Here is an 18,860-nt window from a genome sequence, read left to right as displayed (position 1 = left end):
ACGTTAAAACCTCCAAGATCTTCTGGAGCGCATGTAGTGCAGTATCTGTTTTTCTGTGCTGCATGAGATTTAATCAAGCATGACCAAAATATGGTGGGCTAAGATTTTGCTCCAGTATGTGAGTGGCTTCTGCTTGCACTGTACAGTGCATATTTTTGAAAATGTGAAAGCTCCAGAAATAGGCAGGTTATTTTTAAGTGATGTTTATGCTTTAATTCATTTTTGTATTTTAAATCAAAACAGAAAGGGATGGACAGAATTTGGGGTAATCGCACTGATGAGTTCATGTATGACCCGGAATGGTGCCTATGGTATTTTGTGAATATGCTGTTGTGGCAGAAGTATAATTTTTAAAGGTGACCCATAGCCATCAAACAGAATTTGGTGGATTGATGAAGTGCAGAGGTTGAGGGCATTAGCATTGTGCACCATCTATAAGGTTTTTTAATATGACTTCTACCCAAGATTACTTTTAGAACCGCTTTTAGTGATTTGCAATCAATTTGAAAAATATCCTCTTGTCTCTGCAGTCTACACCTTCTCCGTCTGCAGATCTGCTTGGCCTGGGTGCAGCTCCGTCCACAAACTCTGCTCCACCACCGGCCTCCAGCGCAAGCCTGCTAGTGGATGTCTTCTCGGACGCTGCCTCTGCAGTGGCTCCTCTTGCTGCTGGCTCTGAAGACAACTTTGCAAGGTATTTCCCAGATGCTGATGAACATCTATTTTGATGGTATCTTGTCTTTATAAAGTGCCTTAGACATATCCATCCTAGGATAACGCCTTAAAGTGGCCTGCATGAAAAATATTGGGTGTCTTTGCTCCACAAGCGCTCAGTTTCTCACTCCACAGGTATTTTCTTTTGAAGACCTGACTCTGGCCACTCATTTTAACACTATAGCCCAACCCCTCCGGTGTTTGGGATAGTGAAGACTGTGGAGTTCTCTATGAAATTATTACCCAATAAATACCTAGTCTTCACGCAAAACATCTCCTGTTATTACCCTGAATTCTCCAAAATGTGCATCCGTTTACAGGGCAAGTATCTTTGAACACTTCAGGTAAATGTTTATCTGTAGCATTCAAAGCAATGATTTGGGTTTCCCTTCCAACACAGGAGAGTATAAAAAGAGAAATATCTGAAAACATTTGGTTTCTTCTTTAAATGCTGATACATAATAGTTTGATAAGTCATATAATTCATTCTGAGATAGACAGGCAGAATAGAGGAATTGTTAAAGGTAAACACATTTCCTTAGAAAAGCTTGAAGACTAATTGAAGCCATAAATAAAAGGTCTGTGTTTGGAGGAATCAGTAAATCTTCCCATAAAAAAAAAATAAGAATTGCAGAAAAAGCTGTTGTCCACATCAATACCTGGATGTTACTTGAGTACATGAGGTGAAATGAAGTTAATCAATCATTCTGGATTTGTGGAGCATGCACTAGGATCCTTCTACGATTAGTCAAAGAGGCAGGTCTTGAATCCCTTTCTGAATTCCATGAGAGAGGGCGCGGTACTGAGGTGCAGGAAAAGGTCATTCCAGGCTTTGGCAGCGAGGTAGAAGGAACGTCCTCAGCTGTTACGCCGATAGATGCAGGGAATGTGAGCGAGGAAGGTGGGGCACAGGTGTTGCAGAGTTGGTGGTAGTTCCAGGGGTAGTTGATTCATGCTAGTCCCTGGTCATGAAGGGCATTATAGTCGTGGATCAGTATCTTGAATTAGCAACTTTTCTGGATGGGGAGCCAGTGGAGGTTCCTGAGGTGGGGGGCGATTTGGGTCCATTTGGGGAGGTTGATGGTGAGTCTGGCAGTCAAGTTCTGTATTTTCTCGAGTCTCTTCATGAGTTGCGTGGTGGTTCCTGCATAGACGGCGTTGCCATATTTGAGTCGGCTGGCAATTAGGGCTTGGCTGACTGTTTTCCTGGTCTCGACCGGGATCCACCAGAAGATCTTTCGGAGCTTGCAAAGAGTGTGAAAACAAGCAGAGGCAACTGCGTTTATCTGGCGTTTCATGGTTGGTTTACTGTCCCGGATGATGCCAGAATTGCGGTTGTTGGCCCGAGCTCGGTGGTCCAGCAGGTGTCGTTCAGTGTGAGTTTAAGTATACTAACATTACCTTCCCACGGGTGAACCATCATATGAAGTCAATAAATGAAATGGAATACACAAATAATTTTGACTTTGAAATATATTTAGCATAACATCTCATAAAAGTGTTGTCAATTGCAGTTACAAAGCCTGCCACCATTCGGGAGATACACTGAAAGCATGCCTTGAAATATTCGTAATATACTTACAGTGCTTCATTTAAATCAAATGGAACTTTATATTCAAGGGCTTGAGCTAATTATGATTGCACATATTCTGTAGGTGTTCGTTCTTATGGTGGTCTAGGCATCTTTCACTTTTTGGGACCCGACCTCCTGGCATTCCTGCAACTTCCATCCCTAATTATTTTTAGAAGATGCCTGAAGCCTTGGATCTTCCAATGTGTGACCCAGTTGAAGGCAAACTGAGAACTCGGTGAACCCCTGACTTCGTTGGAGTTGTTTGGTATCATCCTGCTTACAAAGTGTTGCTATTAGCTCAAAACTCTACAATGTGGTTCTTTGCGTTTTTGCCAGCTATTGACATCTACAATTATCAATCTTAAGGTCAAAAGTTTGAATCCTGGCAAGGCAGACTGTGCTTCCTACGGCGTTGTTTGGAGTAGTAACATCCATTATGCATTGTGCTTAAAATGGTAGGTGTAGTAAGAAGTGCTATATAAAAATTGTTACAAAAATGATGCTGTCCAAGTCGAGCTTAATTTATTTAGGACGACCTCTTCACAGCAGACAGTGTTGTGGCACACTGATCTCACTCCCCAATAGTATGCAGCTTATTACGTTGCAATATGGCTCTTTTCTTTGCCTTAATTTTTGAGTATATTGAAAAAATTTTACCTTCAAAGCCAGACACATTTTTTTCCTCTAGGCTAAAAACTTTTTTTATAAATGTTATTATCTAAAGGAAGACAATGTATGGTTATAGTTATCTTCCCCATGTCAGCTTTCTCATGTTTCATGTCCAGTTAATCCTAAGCAAAGTGACAGGAACACTTCAATGAAATGCCAAATAAAAATAACTAATTAGAGAAGCTTAAAATTAATTTGAGAAATATTAAAGAGTAGGACTTAAACTGCAAAGGTCTCAGCCTATGTCCGATTAATAGATCCTCTTGTGATGGAGGAAGCAACCAGCTTTGAGGGCTGAGACAATGTTATACATGATAAGGACCCAGGCGAATGTCCTATAATTAATCTATAGGATGAAGGTGAACAGTTTTCTAAAGTGTTCAGAGATCCTTTTTCCTGAATTTGGAAAGTTATGGTTGTAAATTTGTGGCCATCCTGATGCTGAAATGCCTGCAAACTAAAATGACATGAAGGACACCATTGTGTCTCAATACTATGGCATAATACAACAATACTTTATTTAACATGTTAAGTAGACATACTCTGGAGAAGTTCACAGTTTTAGGTGGTGTTACTGTCCTAACTATCACTTTCTGTTTCCAGTCATCATCATTTGTGTTATCCATGACGGTGGTGACGAGTCACATCCGCGGTCAATGTTGAAGTTGGCTATGCAGTTGCCCTTTGTATTTTTGCACTTTTCACTTACTCCTATTAGCCAAATCCTTGGCAACTCTGAGCATTTCATAGCTACTATCGGAACATTTCTGCTTCAGTTTGTAAAAGAGAGATTTTGGCTTTTGAGCCATCTATAAAATGAAACTACTGTTCATCACGTGTTTTTAATGTTATTTTCCTTTGCTGTTATGCACGCTGTCTCTTCCGAAGGGTTGCTCACACCATATTTTTACAACGGTTTTACCCCCTTTTCATTCTTCCATTTACTCCTTTTTAAGTTTTTCCTATTTTCCCTCTACAGTTGCACAGCCTATCCGGAAGGTGCCATACAATTGCATCCTTCACTTCCTCATAGGCCGTCTCACAACCTTTATCTAGCCTTTTCTGGGCATGGCATGAAGTAGCGACCAGTTTGTGAAGCTTTGCAGTGTTCTGTCTGCGTGAGATATAGCACTGCTAACATATTAACAACATCTGCTGTCTTTTGTGGGGTGGGAGTTCTGGAGCTACACCACTGCTTCCCTTTCTCTGTACTAACTCTTTGACTGTTGACCTCTCTGTTGCTGCCTTTCCTGTTTCCTTTCTTTCTGCTGCTTGACTTAGCCCTGATGCGGCTGCCACCGAGGTGGCCTCTGAGGAACCTGCCGCTGCTGTGCATGATGCTGATGAACTGATCCACAAGTAAGCAATCTCGGTGCTGCAGGGCCTCACCCTCCTGCTCTTGTGTTGGTTGGTAACTGAAGATCTTACACCACTTCCACTTAAGTTCACATTTCCTGTAAGAAGCATGAAACCAGGACTTCATTCGTTTTTCATGTTTCTGTGTTTTGTTGGAAAGGGAAAGTTGTTTTCCTGAGCATAGACCAAATGGCTAGTAGTTTGTGTATGCTACTTACGTAGCAAAGCCATATGTCAAAGTGAAGTTTGATACCTACATGGCTGTATGTCTAAAACTCATGCAGTTAGTTTTTAAATCCCCTTAATGTGATATATATATATATATATATATATATATATATATATATATATATATATATATATATATATATATATATATATATATATATATATGATTTACTCTATATTTGGTTTCGTTAGGTTTGCACTTGCAAAAAATGGTGATTATTTCTGTCCTTCATCAACTACCTTTTGCATTTCACTTTAAAAACCTTCAATCGTGGTTACTTCACTCTGGGGGAGTCCTAATCTATCATCTGTAGCACCTACTACAACTTCCCTAAAGCAGTCCAGTTCCATTTTTAAACCATTTCTAAACAGAATGCAATACTACTTAGTACAACCATTCAGTTTACAATGGTGATAATACCTTTAACTCACACGGATTACTGATGGTCTTTTAAGAAATTTACAGATCACTGTGGATGCCCTGATGTTTTACTCCACTCATTACATCTTGTGTACATTAGCGATGACACCTGGATGAACGCATCTATAAACCTATAGCAGATCTGTTTTTTTTTTCCAAACCTCAATGTTGTTACGTTGAATTTGCTCTATTTACCCAACTCATTGCTGTTCATTGGTTTTTAGGATTTTTGATGTAGGTTTGTCTCTAGTTTGATGTGGAGTGTGCAAACTTATTGCAGAAACGTTGTTTTTGAAACCATAATCTGGAAGTCCGACTTGCATTGCTCATGTGAATTTTTCATGGAGAAAATATTCTAGTGACCATTCACATTGTGTTAAATGTGAGTGGTGCTGGCTTCCAGTCGGAGGCTATGTTAAATGTTTAACTTGCCCTCCTGTGACATTATTTGTGCTCTGTTGATCCATGTTCAAAGGGCTATTGTGTGGTCATAGGACATGAAGGGTTAACGGTACAGCTTCAGGCCAACAGCATATTTTATTCGAGACTGCTCATATTACAAATCATTTATGAATGGCAGTCTCTTATTCACGGCCCGTTACTCAGGACTCTTGTTGAATGTCTTTCTGCTCTTGTTTGGTAAACCTTGGTAGCTAACCTGCTGGCGTTCACACTTTTCAAACTGAACCCAAGGGTTATCAGCATCAGTCACAATTTATGTCCTGCCCCGGTGACCTTTAATCATGTTCTCAATGATAGGTCAACAAAATTCAGTAGTAGCTGACGGATTGCAATGGGTGTCCTTTTCCCAAACAATAAGTAGCAGATTGCAGGGATAGCTTCATGTAGCAAAGAGAAATTCGATTCATCTTCCAAATGTTAAGGGTGACAGCGAAATGTTAAGGGTGACAGTTGCACATTCTTCAAAGAGTGCAGTTGAACCATGAAGCAAGTTAGTTATGGCCACATTTTCACTGTTACAATTTTGCAGCCCTTAAATAAATGTAGTCAACATTTACTTTTATGTAGGTGTCTGTAGAGAGTAGTGCATTGTTAGCTGAGATTATTTGAAAAATAGTTTTTGGTACAGTTTGTTTACGAGGTTACTAGCTTCTGCATGTGAGTGTCGCACTGAATAATTTAGGTTTTCGCATTAACCTACTTTAAATTCTCAGTCTATATTTGTATTTTCTGTGACTTAAGCTATTTGTACCAAATCAAACCCTGGCATTGTAATCATGTGCCTTGAATATCTCTTTCATAGATAAAGCCCTTGTGCTTAATTTCCGCTTTGAGTAGTGAATTAGGCTGGAGGGCCAAGGGATAGATAATTTAGGTTTCCAAATTAACCTACCTTAACTTTTCTGTCTGTCGATGTAATCTGGTAGCAGTGGGTAGAGGAGGAGATATGTCTGGTAATGTAAGAAGCTGGATTGGTCCCATTACAGGTGAAATAACTGCACATGATGCATACATCAGGTTGGAGACTTGAATGTATTGGTGCATCCACATTGTGTAGATATTGTATTGAATACCCTAGGTGAACACAACTTCACCAGAGTAGTGGCCAGACCACCAAGGGAATTGACAGTTGAAGGAGTAATGTATCAAGAGGAATGGGATATTGAGTGTTGCGGGCATCTTCCCATGCTTTTAGTTGAAGCCTTCAGGCAGTGAGCAGTCTTCACCTCTGAGTGTAAAATATCAGTACCTTAAATCAAATACTCCCAAGTTATGTGCACACTTGTGATGGGCTCTCATCTGTCATGTAATGGCTGAGTAAAGAATTTTAATTTATTTGGTAAAGCCACTCTGGTAAGACATGTTAAAGGCTGTGGTCTTGGTTGGTTGAACCTTCATTTTTCAAGAGTGAAGTCCTTTGTAATTCTGTTTAAGGTCAATAATAGGGTGAAGTCAACAATGGCCCTAGTCAGTCAAAGAGATATATACGCTTGACATTCCACGGGGCAGCTAATTAACCCCCGGGGTGGGGTTTTATCTGATCTCGTTGGAACATATATCAAACAACAAGTAAGACATGCACCAGTGCAATTTTCTAACACACTTATTATATCAATGTGGTTTAATCCAGATACTGCATGGATAACTGAGATTTCTCAGACTTAATTACATTGATCGCCTTGTAACGTCATTGAAATCGTACCCACGTGTACTTCACCGATGTAGGGCCACATTCCCATTGTTGCTTCACTATCACCAACCTTCTCTCTTAGCACCAATCATTCTGCCTTTACCATTGATGCCATCGCCTGTGCAAGCTCCACCACCACTTTTTTACAATCTGTACAGCATACCGAGCAGTACTGTTTACCTTGCCGTCAAACCTTCATGAGGAAACCTAATTTATGTCCTGCTCAGACTCCTCATATAACTCTCTGTTGATACAAGGTACCATCACCTTAAAGTTTCAGCCAACAGCATCCTCCAATCTGATAGAATTGTCATACACTTCTACATCTTATTTGTATTTTTTAAATGCCTGTATGCTCATTTGAGGAACTTTTGTTCTGTACTTCCATTTAACATACTCTACAATATTTATTCAGGGCTCAATTGCATTCTTTCTTTAGTCAAGATACTGTATGAGGCATTCCTGAGCCTGCCACTATTACCTTAAAGGTGTAGAATGATCTACTAACTCCTCCAACAAGGAAGCATTTTGGGAATTGTAGCCTCTGTGAAGCTAAAATGAGATGCACTCTTAGAAATATTTGTCGTTGTTTTATTCCCCCAGAAATACTTGTCATTCTTTCATTGTAAGAATGTGTTTATTGAGCCATTTATAGAATGACTTGGATTATATGTAATTTCTCAAATAGTCTGTTTGCAGCTTGGCGGTGTAATGATATGTAGAATACCGAACTAACAGCCCAATCTTATCTGAGTAGAACAATGCTCCATTAGCTGGTTAATAGTTTAGAATACAGCCCCCATGAACTTCATGGTGATTGCCATATTTAAAGACTCCCAACACACACCACCTACTTGCTAAAATAGATAATCAGCTCTGTTCTATAGATGGCACTATGAACTTTTATTTGGAACACACCAGGAACATCTTTCAAAGGTCAACTACATGTAGACTTCTCAAATGGGCTAATTTCAGCTGAGATATTTCTTTTAACATACATAATTTCTCCATGCGCTGCAATTAATTTCTGTAAAACATCCTCACAACCTACTTCACATCTCCTATGTATTCTGCACCATTTTAGATACCAAGCAGTCTTCCCTACCAGTCTCTGTTTCTTGAGCCTGGCATGTATCCCTGTTTGTGTGGCTTCAAAGACGTTCTGACAGTTCTCGCTAAATCCTTACATTAATCACCAACCAAGTCGTTGGGGGTTGATGGGATCTGACGAGAATAAGCTGTGGTCCACTCAAATCATATTAAGTGGCACGAGCCTTCATCCAAATGTACTAGTGCCTCTCCTTCGATTATGGTGTACTGTTCCTACGTGGGCATGAGTGAACTATACAAAAAACAATCACATCTTTGCTGTCCTATGTGTGTGAGAGGCCCCTTGACCTTCTCTACACACTTGTGTAGAAATACAAGCCCAACTTGAGATTGATCTCTTAGATATGGGGCTTCACCAGGCATGGCCATAATTCAGGTGACTGATTAGTGGCACTCTGTTAATCACATATCATTTATGACTGTGCTCCGTGCCACCGTAAAATAAAAGTCCAGAAGAAATGTGAAATAATTTCTACTGACTATCCCTAGATAGAAATTTCATTATATGTGCATTTGCTTCCTACGTTACCTTTTCATGAGTTAATGTTTATCTCCATAAATCATCATATTGTAAAGAGAATGTGGAATATAATTTTGATAATTGACACAATGACCTCACATCATCCATGTTTTTAGAGCAGTGTTCATTATGCCTACATCAATACTGAGGCCTATTACTACTGTAATCATTTCATGTCCGTTTACTTAAGTTATTATGAAAAATATATTTGGAGAATTCAACAATATGGTACTCTTTTAACTTAACACAATACAAACGAAATCTGTTTTAGAAATCATACTTGGGCAAATCTTCTATGTTTTCATACAGCTTATTACCAGGTGTCTCTTACAAATGTGCATGTGCCCTATTGTGTATGTATAAAACACTTCCTTTGGTGACATGGTTCACTGCCTACTCCAGTCTTGCCAGACCCAGAATCACCCTTCAACACACTACTCTGAAATGTGAATTCAGAGATAATCTCCTTAGATGTTGGTGTAATAATGACAGGACCTGGGGACACACTATCTGCTTGCACGACTGCTGAGAGGTGACTGCCTCTCTTTCATACATAATTTCCCCACAGGGCTTCTCACTGCTACAGCATCATTGTAAGCCTTTCATAACGACGATTTGATCTCTCAGTGGGGTACAGATCTGTGGTGCGATCTCTCACCTCAGCACCGCCACCACCAACCAGGACCAGGGGCACCTCCTGAATGTGTTGTTCAGAGTGGGTCCTCATTGTTTCAGACCTCGTTCTTGGTGCACCGCTGTTTCTGGCACCCAGGGTCATCTGCAAGTCCACCTCACCAGACACTGGTTCAGGACTCTTCTAAGAAGGGGACCCACGATGGAGCTGGCAGCGAAATCACCCATCCCAGTGCAGGATGGAACTGCCCCCAACGCCCCCACCCCACCCCCCCTCCCCTTCCCCCAGAAGATCTTTTCAACTTGAATGCAACACTGGTCAATGTTTCCCTAATTTCTACCTGTATGTGGCAATAGAACTGAGGCTCTCCCCCTCATTGGAGTTGTGCACATTGAGGAACAATCAGCAAACAAATGGACACCTGATAGGAGCACTGAAGGGTGTTCTCTTGCCATGATTAAAAAAATAACATGTAGGGCCACAGGCTGTTTTAAAGCTCAAAACGCAAGAGGCATATCTTTACTTTACCTTGTCTAAAACCATACATTTCAGACGAATATGTAGATTGTTAACTCAATATGACAGCACCACTTTGGATCATAAACAGGCGCATGGTGGGAAAATGTAGTAGGTCTGGTTCACAGTGTAACAAAAAGTATTCCAACAAGGAAGAGGTCATTATTATTAATTCATTTTACATAGTTCCCCCTACCATTGGAGTCCTTTACAGACAAAAAACAAAGGACTAGGTATTTCAAATTCATATCGAACTATTCAATAATAATCAAAATGTGGAGAATATTATGAAACCGAAATCTTGTCTTTTAATTCATTTCTGCTAAACGTTCCAGCAGCAATGGAATTCCAAAGGAGCCTGGTTTCTAGCAACAAACACAAGGCTGTTAGTTAGTGAGAGGAAATCCAAGCAACCACTCAGCAATAATGATCAATTACAAAAAGTAAGACAGATGGTGAATTTGCCTAGTGTCATGAAACCTATGCAATTTAAACTGAAGTCATTGGAGTCCACTAGATCTAAGATGAATGTGTATCTCTCCCATCTTTACTGCTCTTACTATGTACATACACTTTGTTGATAGTCACTTTGCAACTTGATGTTTATACTTTAGTTCTCGTAAGCCTGCCACAAGGACTCTCTTCAAATGTGGTTATTGTTTGGACTGAATGCTCATTTAGGGTGGCACAAACTTCCATGATTAATTCAACACTTTGTCGCATCTAGCATCATGAAGCGTGACATTCACCAGGTCTTGTGTTTAATAAGCCAAATTTTAACGTTTTTGCCAGCATTGAACTGTCCAACTATGGAATACACATGCAAGCTAATATTAGATTGCAAAGGCAAAGAGGTTCTTGTACTTCTCAACACGTTGAATACGTTCTGTAGCAGACTGAAAGCTGTGTGTGTAAATACATAACAAATTAAATCCCACTCTTTCCTATTTATTTTCACAAACCTCTGCTCCATAGGCACACACTGCATGCAAATATGTTTCAAGGAAGATTCTGAATTAGGTGTTTCTCTTGATCCGAATATGCCGTGATGAGATTTAAAATTGTACTCATGCATGAGTACAATTCTCTGAGGTACTGCCCTTTAATATTGTTGTTATTGCCAGTTTCAGACTGCAGTGCTTCAGTGATGTGCCAGGAATTGTGTGAAGAAGGATGAGCCAGCTTATTCAAGCAATATTTCGCTAGAGGATCCTTTTCTATGTTGCACTGAGAAAATTTTTGCAAATCTCATGTTCCTGTTTTGGCCCTTTCGGTGCAAAATCTCCTCATTACTAATCTCCTCATTACTAACTAACGTACATGCAAGAGAGACATTCAGGGGCTGATGGCATTTCTTAGAGTTATGTACCTTGCCGAAAAAAGCATAACTTCAAGGTACATAGATGTGGGGTTAAGAATAGTAAATCTAGTATTAGATATTTATCCTTTACAATATTTGTGTATTCAGTATTTTTGCCATGATAGTTTAGGAGGTTCGGTATTTTTGTACTCATTAGTCTAACATAAGAATGCACATCCAGGCGCAAGTAGAATCATATAGTCAGCAGTCTCTCCTCAGAAAGGGTATTTATTTTGCCTTCCTAATTTGAAGCAATTTACTTTGCCTTCCTAATTTGAAGCAGGTGCCACTCAAACCTTGGCTTTCGAGGTAGTGTGTTTCACAAACACATGTCCACTAAGAAAAACATGACCCCCCTTCCCAGACTCTTTCTACGTTAGTTTGGACCATTAGTTACCAGACTTAAATAAACTTTCTTACACCCGTTACTCCTGCCCCACTCCTAATAGTGTAATCAAGAAAACCAGCGATTACTGTTTGACACCGAAAATGTTGTCTCATGTGTGGCTGGCGAGATCAAATTCTCATCTTTAGCTGATATATATATATATATTTTGATGCTCCAATGGATATTGCGACGTTTTAGGGACATCCTGAGAGAAATTTCATCATCACACAGTGAGTGTAGATATAAATTGCCCTGGTACATCCAGTATTAACGCATTTGTAGGAAATTGACGTGGCACCTTTAGAGTAGCAAAAAATGTAATGAGCCATTACTGAGCTATAAAAACAAGTGCATTATCCTGTTGGGATAGCAGAGACAGTTTGTAGATGGGTGGCAGGTGGTCGGAGAGGGTTCTGGCAGAGCCAGCAAAGCTGCAGAAGTGGCATGGCTAGAGACAGACTGAAGTTCCTCATGTATTCTTGCCAAAAAAAAGACAAATAGGACATCACATTATAGTATCATCTATCACGTATAGAGCATTTCTTGGCTACGCACCCGGATTTCTGCATAAAAAACCATGAAGTACTACTCTACCTGGTTGTTGCATTCCTCCACCTGCTACCTTCTTGCAGATTCAAAATGCAGGTATTAGAAGTGGCATACATCCTTCAGGGTAGCGGGTCATCATATCGGGAATTTAGTGTATTTGTGTAGAAGCTTTCAATCTCTGCAAATAGCGGAAACCTGCTAATTCCCTAACTTCGACAACTAGAACCTCTGCTTGTTGAATCAGTTTATAGTCTTTATTACACTTCTCTTTAACCTCTCAGTCCATAGCGAAATAAGACTCCCTGGGAATGGAGGTTGTGGCCATAAATACCCTAAAATAAATAAATAAATAAATAAATAGTCTGAACATATGCCAGATTAGGAAACAGCAATTGTGTGAAGCCCTGCATGTTCCTTTTTAGGTCTCGCTACGTTTCAGCACGTTCTCGCAGCGAGAACTATAGTCTGCGTCTCAGCCGAAAAACGCGACGAAGGGAGACAATAGTTGGCCGCGCGCCCAGCATTCCCTATGGCGGCGTCGGATTCCGACACGCACCTTCGGATCGGGTCGCGCGCGTGAGCTTCTAACGTAGACAGCTCACGTGATGTCGCGCGGCCCAATACGAAGGCGCGCGTCGGAATCGGCTCTCGCAGTCCCGCCCCTTCTCGCCGGACCGGCACTCGCCCTGCATGTCTTGTTTCGTTTCTCTGGTTCGTTTTCTCTACAGTTGGTTTAATAAGCGGATCCTCACTGCAGCCCTTGCAATTGCCCAAAACCGGTCCAACGCTGCCGGATTGTGTTGCTCAGAATATGCACAGACAACTCCGTATGGCTGTGGCAGCGCGCAGTGTGTAGCATCATTTCCTGGTTCCCTCTGCCTCACTGTGCGTTTGGGCTCACTGTGTTATGGTCAGTTGGCGCCCGTTTCACGAGCGCCGCACTCCAGTACAAGTTTGTGTTTTTGTTACATTATTCATGTACTGTTTCACAAGCGCCGCACTCCATCACCTTTCTTTCATGCCCGGTGAGGGGTGTTCTTGCTGCCATGCCCTCGCTGACGTGAATGATGAGCACTGCCTTGCGGCCCGTCCTCAGGCTCTCTGCATACCTTTCTATACTTGTGTAATCCTGTATGACTGTGCAATCGGCCCACATCAGGCTACACCTAAAAAGCTCCATGTGTTCTCTTGTTAGTTTGCTGGAAACCTTCCTTAGGTGCTTTTAATATACGTCTAGAGATTCGTTATTTAAAAGCATTAAAGCCCCATACACATCTAGACATTAACAGCATCACTAAGCAAGAAGCTTCAACCCTTCTCAAAGGGAGACACTGATCGGTATTGAACTTTTATATTTGTTATTGATGTGATTAAAAAATAATAATCTGGGGAGTACTCTTAAAGCCGTGGAGTTGGTGCAGCTCATCATTTGTCCCAAAAGCGTTCATTTAGACGCATTACAGTCGTACCGGTTTTATGAAAACTAACCAGGTATGTTTTATGAGGGCAAACATGTAAAATAGACAAATTAGTTTTATCCTTAATTGTGACAGCTGCTCTCTATGCTTTAGCTGCTCTTTGTGCATTTGGTTTTGTTAATAAATGTTACAATAAGCAGCAGAAGCCATGCTCCACTAGCATTCACTTTAAGCTCTTTCACATTCACACAAAGCAATTTATTTATTTTCCAAACGCCCACAGCAGCTTGTTCTTCTCCTATCCTGCAGTCACCCCCTCCTGCTGTTCACTGATTATTGAACTTTCTGTCCTGTCCGTCCCTCATCTCCCCACCCCTCCTCCATTCTTAACCATTTCCTTTGCTGCGATCTCTTGAGCGCCGCTTGCTTGTCCCAGCAGCCAATCTCTAAGACATGTGACCTTTTAAAACAAGCATTTGCTATGCAATAGGTCTCACATTACTGAGAGTTTAAGCTATTGGCGTTGCATTATTATTTGCTACGCCAATAGCTCAAACTTTAAGTAATGCGAGACCTATTGCATTGCAAATGCTTGTTTTCATTTGGACTGAACCAGGAAGCTGTAAGGTAGTTGTGGTACCCATAACAATCCATACAATTAGAGTTTACGACATCACCCATAAGTCACTACAAATCTAACTCTTGTTCTGTGTGATGTCTTAAACTTATTTTACATCTGTATACAGATGACCTATACCAAGTGGATTTAATGCATCTGGTAATTAGACAAGAATGGTTGTAGAATCCTGCCTTTTCTCCTTATCTCCTTGGCTGTATTTCACAAGGAAACCGTTCTCTTAAGAGCTAGGCCTGCATTCATTCTTCAAGTGGTTACCTTTTTTTAATTCATCTACCAAACTTCTGATATTATTTTCTTGGTCTGAGTTTGCTGTTAGGTTATCAATATTTCTAAAATTAAATAAAAATGTTTACAGTGCCTTTCAAGGGGCCATCAGTATCCTCACAGTCCAAGCTGACATTGTTCATGGTTTTTTTTCTGTAAAAAGCATACAAAAAACATTATTAGGAAAATCAATTCATAAATGAAACACCATTGGTATACACAAAAATGCCTGCTGTTGGGCAGCTAATGCACTATACTGGCTTGCAACTTCTTTGGAAGATCTCACTTCTAGGGAACTTCTGGTACACGGTGTCTCTCTGCTTGCTGCATGTCACCCTCCATCGTCTGGCATTTATCCTGGCATCATCTTTGATACAATGACTGCATGTAGTAAAGTTCTCTTACCCCTTTTTCAAATTTCCCCCTAGATTTGTGTGTAAAAATAATGGAGTTCTTTATGAAAATCAGCTGCTACAGATCGGTCTCAAGTCTGAGTTTCGTCAAAACCTGGGTAAGAGACACCAGCGTGTGCGTGGTTGAGTGAATGCATACGTGTATGTGTGCGCACATGCTTGTGGATTGAGGACATATAATCCAGTGTTGCTTTTGCTTCCTGCTTTTTCTTTTAAAACGTTTTATCTATGGCAATGCTTGCATTCAACATTGTATAAAAATGTTTGTCTTTTTGAAGGAATCCTCATATGCCCAAGTCTGTAGACCAATGCCGGTGGAATTTAGTGCTAGATACTGCGTCCACAAGGCTACGGCAGTATTTTACACTAACTTTTACCTCCACAAAGTTTCCCTTGCAAAACAGTGTTTGAAAGGTTCATCCTGATTTTATTTTATTTTATATTACCTTATTGGGGTATATTGATAACCTCAGCGTTCCTGCTTAGAGTAGCGGCTCTAGTGCCTCACATTAGTGGGTACGTGCGTATATCATACCTCTTCCTTTAATGCATCAAGATCTGGTTTCCCCGCTATACTGTGAACTAACTCATTGCAGATGGCTCATGTATTGTTAATATGGAACTTAAAGCTTCTTGTTACCTTCATATCCTCATTAACTTCATAGTGATTACTCAAGGGCAATTCAGAATTGTGTGTTTAATCTAAATTCTTCATTTATTATGTCCACACAATCTTCTGGTTGCTATGCCAATAAGATCAGAAATCAACCCATAGTCTCTTTGCGTTTTGCTCTCTCAGTGCATCTTCTTGAGGATTGGCCTTCACTTTTTCACCAGAATGAGTCATGTTTCCCCTTGAATTTCAGAAACTGTTGAGACTAGCTTTGTGTTTACATTGTGGCAGAATACCAAAAATTATTTTTAAGGTTTGACTTGGCATTTATAATCCGTCATTCTCTTGCAATCACTCCACATCATACTTCGGACTATAGTTAAACCAGCACATGACTGCAAGTTGTTTACTTAATTTCACTACAGACGTTCAGTCCCTAAACACATCTGCGGGTGTAGTTTTTTGATAAACTTCATCATATCACTTTCTTCTTACCACCAAATCAGTATGTATACTCAGTGACACTATTTAGGGTTGAGTGCAAAGGTGGGGGTGAGGTGTGTATCGGGGAGTCACAATTCAGTAAGTGTTTTTGCATTCCAACTCTGGTACACCCCAAACATTCATTCTGCATTGTGATCGAGTGCGAGATGCACCAAAGTTTATAGCACTTGCTATATGAAAAGAGAGGGGTTGTGACCGCTAAAATAATATTTAGAATGCACTAAACCCATTTTAGGAATCAGTCAAGTTTTACTAACTTCTAAAATTGGTTTAGAAATGGAGACTAAATCACAATATGGAAGTTGCATTTTAGACTGTCCCTGCCAAATTATGGTTCAGTACTAATTTTTAATGATTTGCAACAAACCAATGTAAGTTGTTGATTCTTAAGTTGAAATGGTAACTGATTCTCAAAGAGAAAGGGTCACCTGCAGTACGCAATTCTCCAAAGAAAATACTTAAGTTTACACAGTACCAACAACATGAAAGTTGAGAATACAACACAGAACATTTTCTAAAGCAAGTTAGAAGAATCAGGGAGATTTAATGAGCAGAAAGAGATACCAAAATTTTTAAAATTGGATAAGGGAAACTAGAGATAAGAATCTTTATAGGTGAAAATAACAGCGCCGAGAAACAACAAAATGCTAATGTAAAGTTACAGTTGACCAGGACCTAGGCACAGTTGTAGACAGACCATAATGAAGTGCAGGTAATGTAAGCCAAGCGAGTCACACCGGTTAAAGTTTTTACCATTTGACCTAAAGGTTTTTAGACATACTTCATTTTTGAGTTTTCAATTGTTTTCAGTTTTGGCACCAAAAGCTCCATGCAGGACAAAGCAAGTTTTCATAGCTATCAAGGTTGCTTTAATGCTGGGTTAGATTTCTGCCTCAAAGGCCTTGCAGCCTTTTAACAGGGCAAGGCACTGAATGACCCTATCAAAGTGCACAGTCATAAGATCAGCAAAAATATGGTCCATAAAAAAGGTGCAAAACCAGGGGAGACCATGCAGAGAAGGCAAATTTGCCACACATAGACAAACCTGAAAGGCTCCAAGAGACACATCTAAAGAGCTAACCGGTCTCACTGCCTTATCAATACTCTCAATTATACCATTAGATCTGATAGACCCCTAATGGGGGTTTGTGGCCACAGAGATCTACTCACTGAGACACAAGCCAACAAGAGTAGAGCATTATCTCTCTCTGTCTTACTGACACGGACTGTTAGATGAGGAACAAGTTCAAGTTCAACTTCAGAAATTTGTATAGCGCACTACTCACCCAGAGGGTCTCAAGGCGCTTGAGGGAGGGTGGGTGTTTTATTTATCGAATATCCACGTTTTTAGTTGCTTTCTGAAGGAGAGGTGGTTCTGTGTAAGGCGGAGGTGGGTGGGGAGAGAATTCCAGGTTTTGGCCGCTAAGTAGGAGAAGGATCTTCCTCCCATGGTGGATCTATGGATGCGCGGAATTGCGGCGAGGGCTTGATTGGACGATCGTAGTTGGCGGGTGGGGGTGTAGAAGGACAGTCGCGTGAGGAGGCATTCGGGTCCTAGGTCGTAGAGGGCCTTGTGTGCGTGGGTGAGGAGACGCAACGTTATTCTCTTGTTGACTGGGAGCCAGTTGAGGTCTTTCAGGTGACCGGAAATGTGAGCTTGACGGGGGATGTCCAGTATGAGTCTGGCTGAGGCGTTTTGGATGCGTTGGAGTTTTTTCTGTAGTTTGGCTGTAGTTCCGGCGTAGCATGCGTAGGATGTTGAAGCAAGATGATGAGACGGCGTTGACTTGTCTGGTCATCGAGAGGGAGGAGTCTACGATGAAGCCCAGGTTACGTGTGTGATCCGTAGGTGTGGGTGCGTTTCCCAGGGCCGGTGGCCACCATGAGTCGTCCCAGGCGGAGGGGGATGAACCTAAGATGAGGACTTCCGTTTTGTCCGAGTTCAGTTTTAGACGGCTGTTCTTCATCCACTCGGCTACCTGTTTCATTCCTTCGTGTAAGTTGGTTTTGGCGGTGTTTGGGTCTTTGGTGAGGGAGAGGATCAGCTGGGTGTCGTCTGCGTAGGAGATGATGTTGAGGTTGTGTTGGCGTGCGATGGATGCGAGGGGACTCATGTATACGTTGAAGAGGGTAGGACTGAGTGATGATCCTTGTGGTACGCCGCAGATGACTTCGGTGGCCTCTGATTTGAAAGGGGGAGGCGGACTCTCTGGGTTCTTCCGGCGAGGAACGAGATGATCCAGTCCAATGCTTTACCTTGTATTCCGACGTTGCTGAGGAGTTGTGTAAGGGTGTTATTACAGACTGTGTCGAAGGCGGCGGAGAGGTCAAGTAGTATGAGGGCAGCTGTTTCTCCGTTTTCCAGTAGCGTTCGGATGTCGTCTGTTGCTGCGATGAGGGCGGTTTCGGTGCTGTGTTTGGCTCGGAAGCCGCATTGTGAGGGGTCGAGGGATTTGTTGGATTCAAGGAAGGCGGCGAGCTGACTGTTGACGGCTTTCTCAATGACTTTGGCAGGGAAAGGGAGGAGCGAGATGGGGCGGTAGTTCTTAAGTTCAGAGGGGTCTGCTGTGGGTTTCTTCAGAAGGGTGCTGAGTTCGGCATGTTTCCAGTTTTCCGGGAAGATAGCGGAGTCGAAAGAACAGTTGATGACATCGCGGAGATGGGGTGCGATGGTGAAGTCTGCTTTGTTGAAAATGTGGTGGGGACATGGGTCGGTTGGCGATCCTGAGTGGATGGAGTTCATTAGGCGGATGGTGTCTTCAGTAGTGATTGGGTTCCAGGCGCAAAGGTTGTTAGAGTGCTGTTTTGGTTCGGAGGT

The 18,860-nt window shown here is 41.4% G+C and overlaps 1 protein-coding gene across 2 annotated transcripts in view; it reads left to right on the top strand.

Moving 5' to 3' along the window:
- AP2A2 (adaptor related protein complex 2 subunit alpha 2) overlaps positions 1-18,860 on the top strand; it is a 537,324-nt gene that overhangs the window by 465,661 nt on the left and 52,803 nt on the right. For both annotated transcript variants that reach the window (XM_078682786.1, XM_078682785.1), the window contains exons 15-16: positions 531-694; positions 14,941-15,023. In XM_078682786.1, coding sequence (XP_078538912.1) covers positions 531-694; positions 14,941-15,023 — 247 coding nt within the window. The remainder of the gene's footprint in view (positions 1-530; positions 695-14,940; positions 15,024-18,860) is intronic.

This window comes from Lissotriton helveticus, chromosome 3_1 (genome assembly GCF_964261635.1).
Source record: "Lissotriton helveticus chromosome 3_1, aLisHel1.1, whole genome shotgun sequence".
NCBI classification, from domain to species: domain Eukaryota; kingdom Metazoa; phylum Chordata; class Amphibia; order Caudata; family Salamandridae; genus Lissotriton; species Lissotriton helveticus.
Note: the sequence above shows the minus strand (reverse complement) of the source record. Positions and strands in the feature narration are given on the sequence as shown.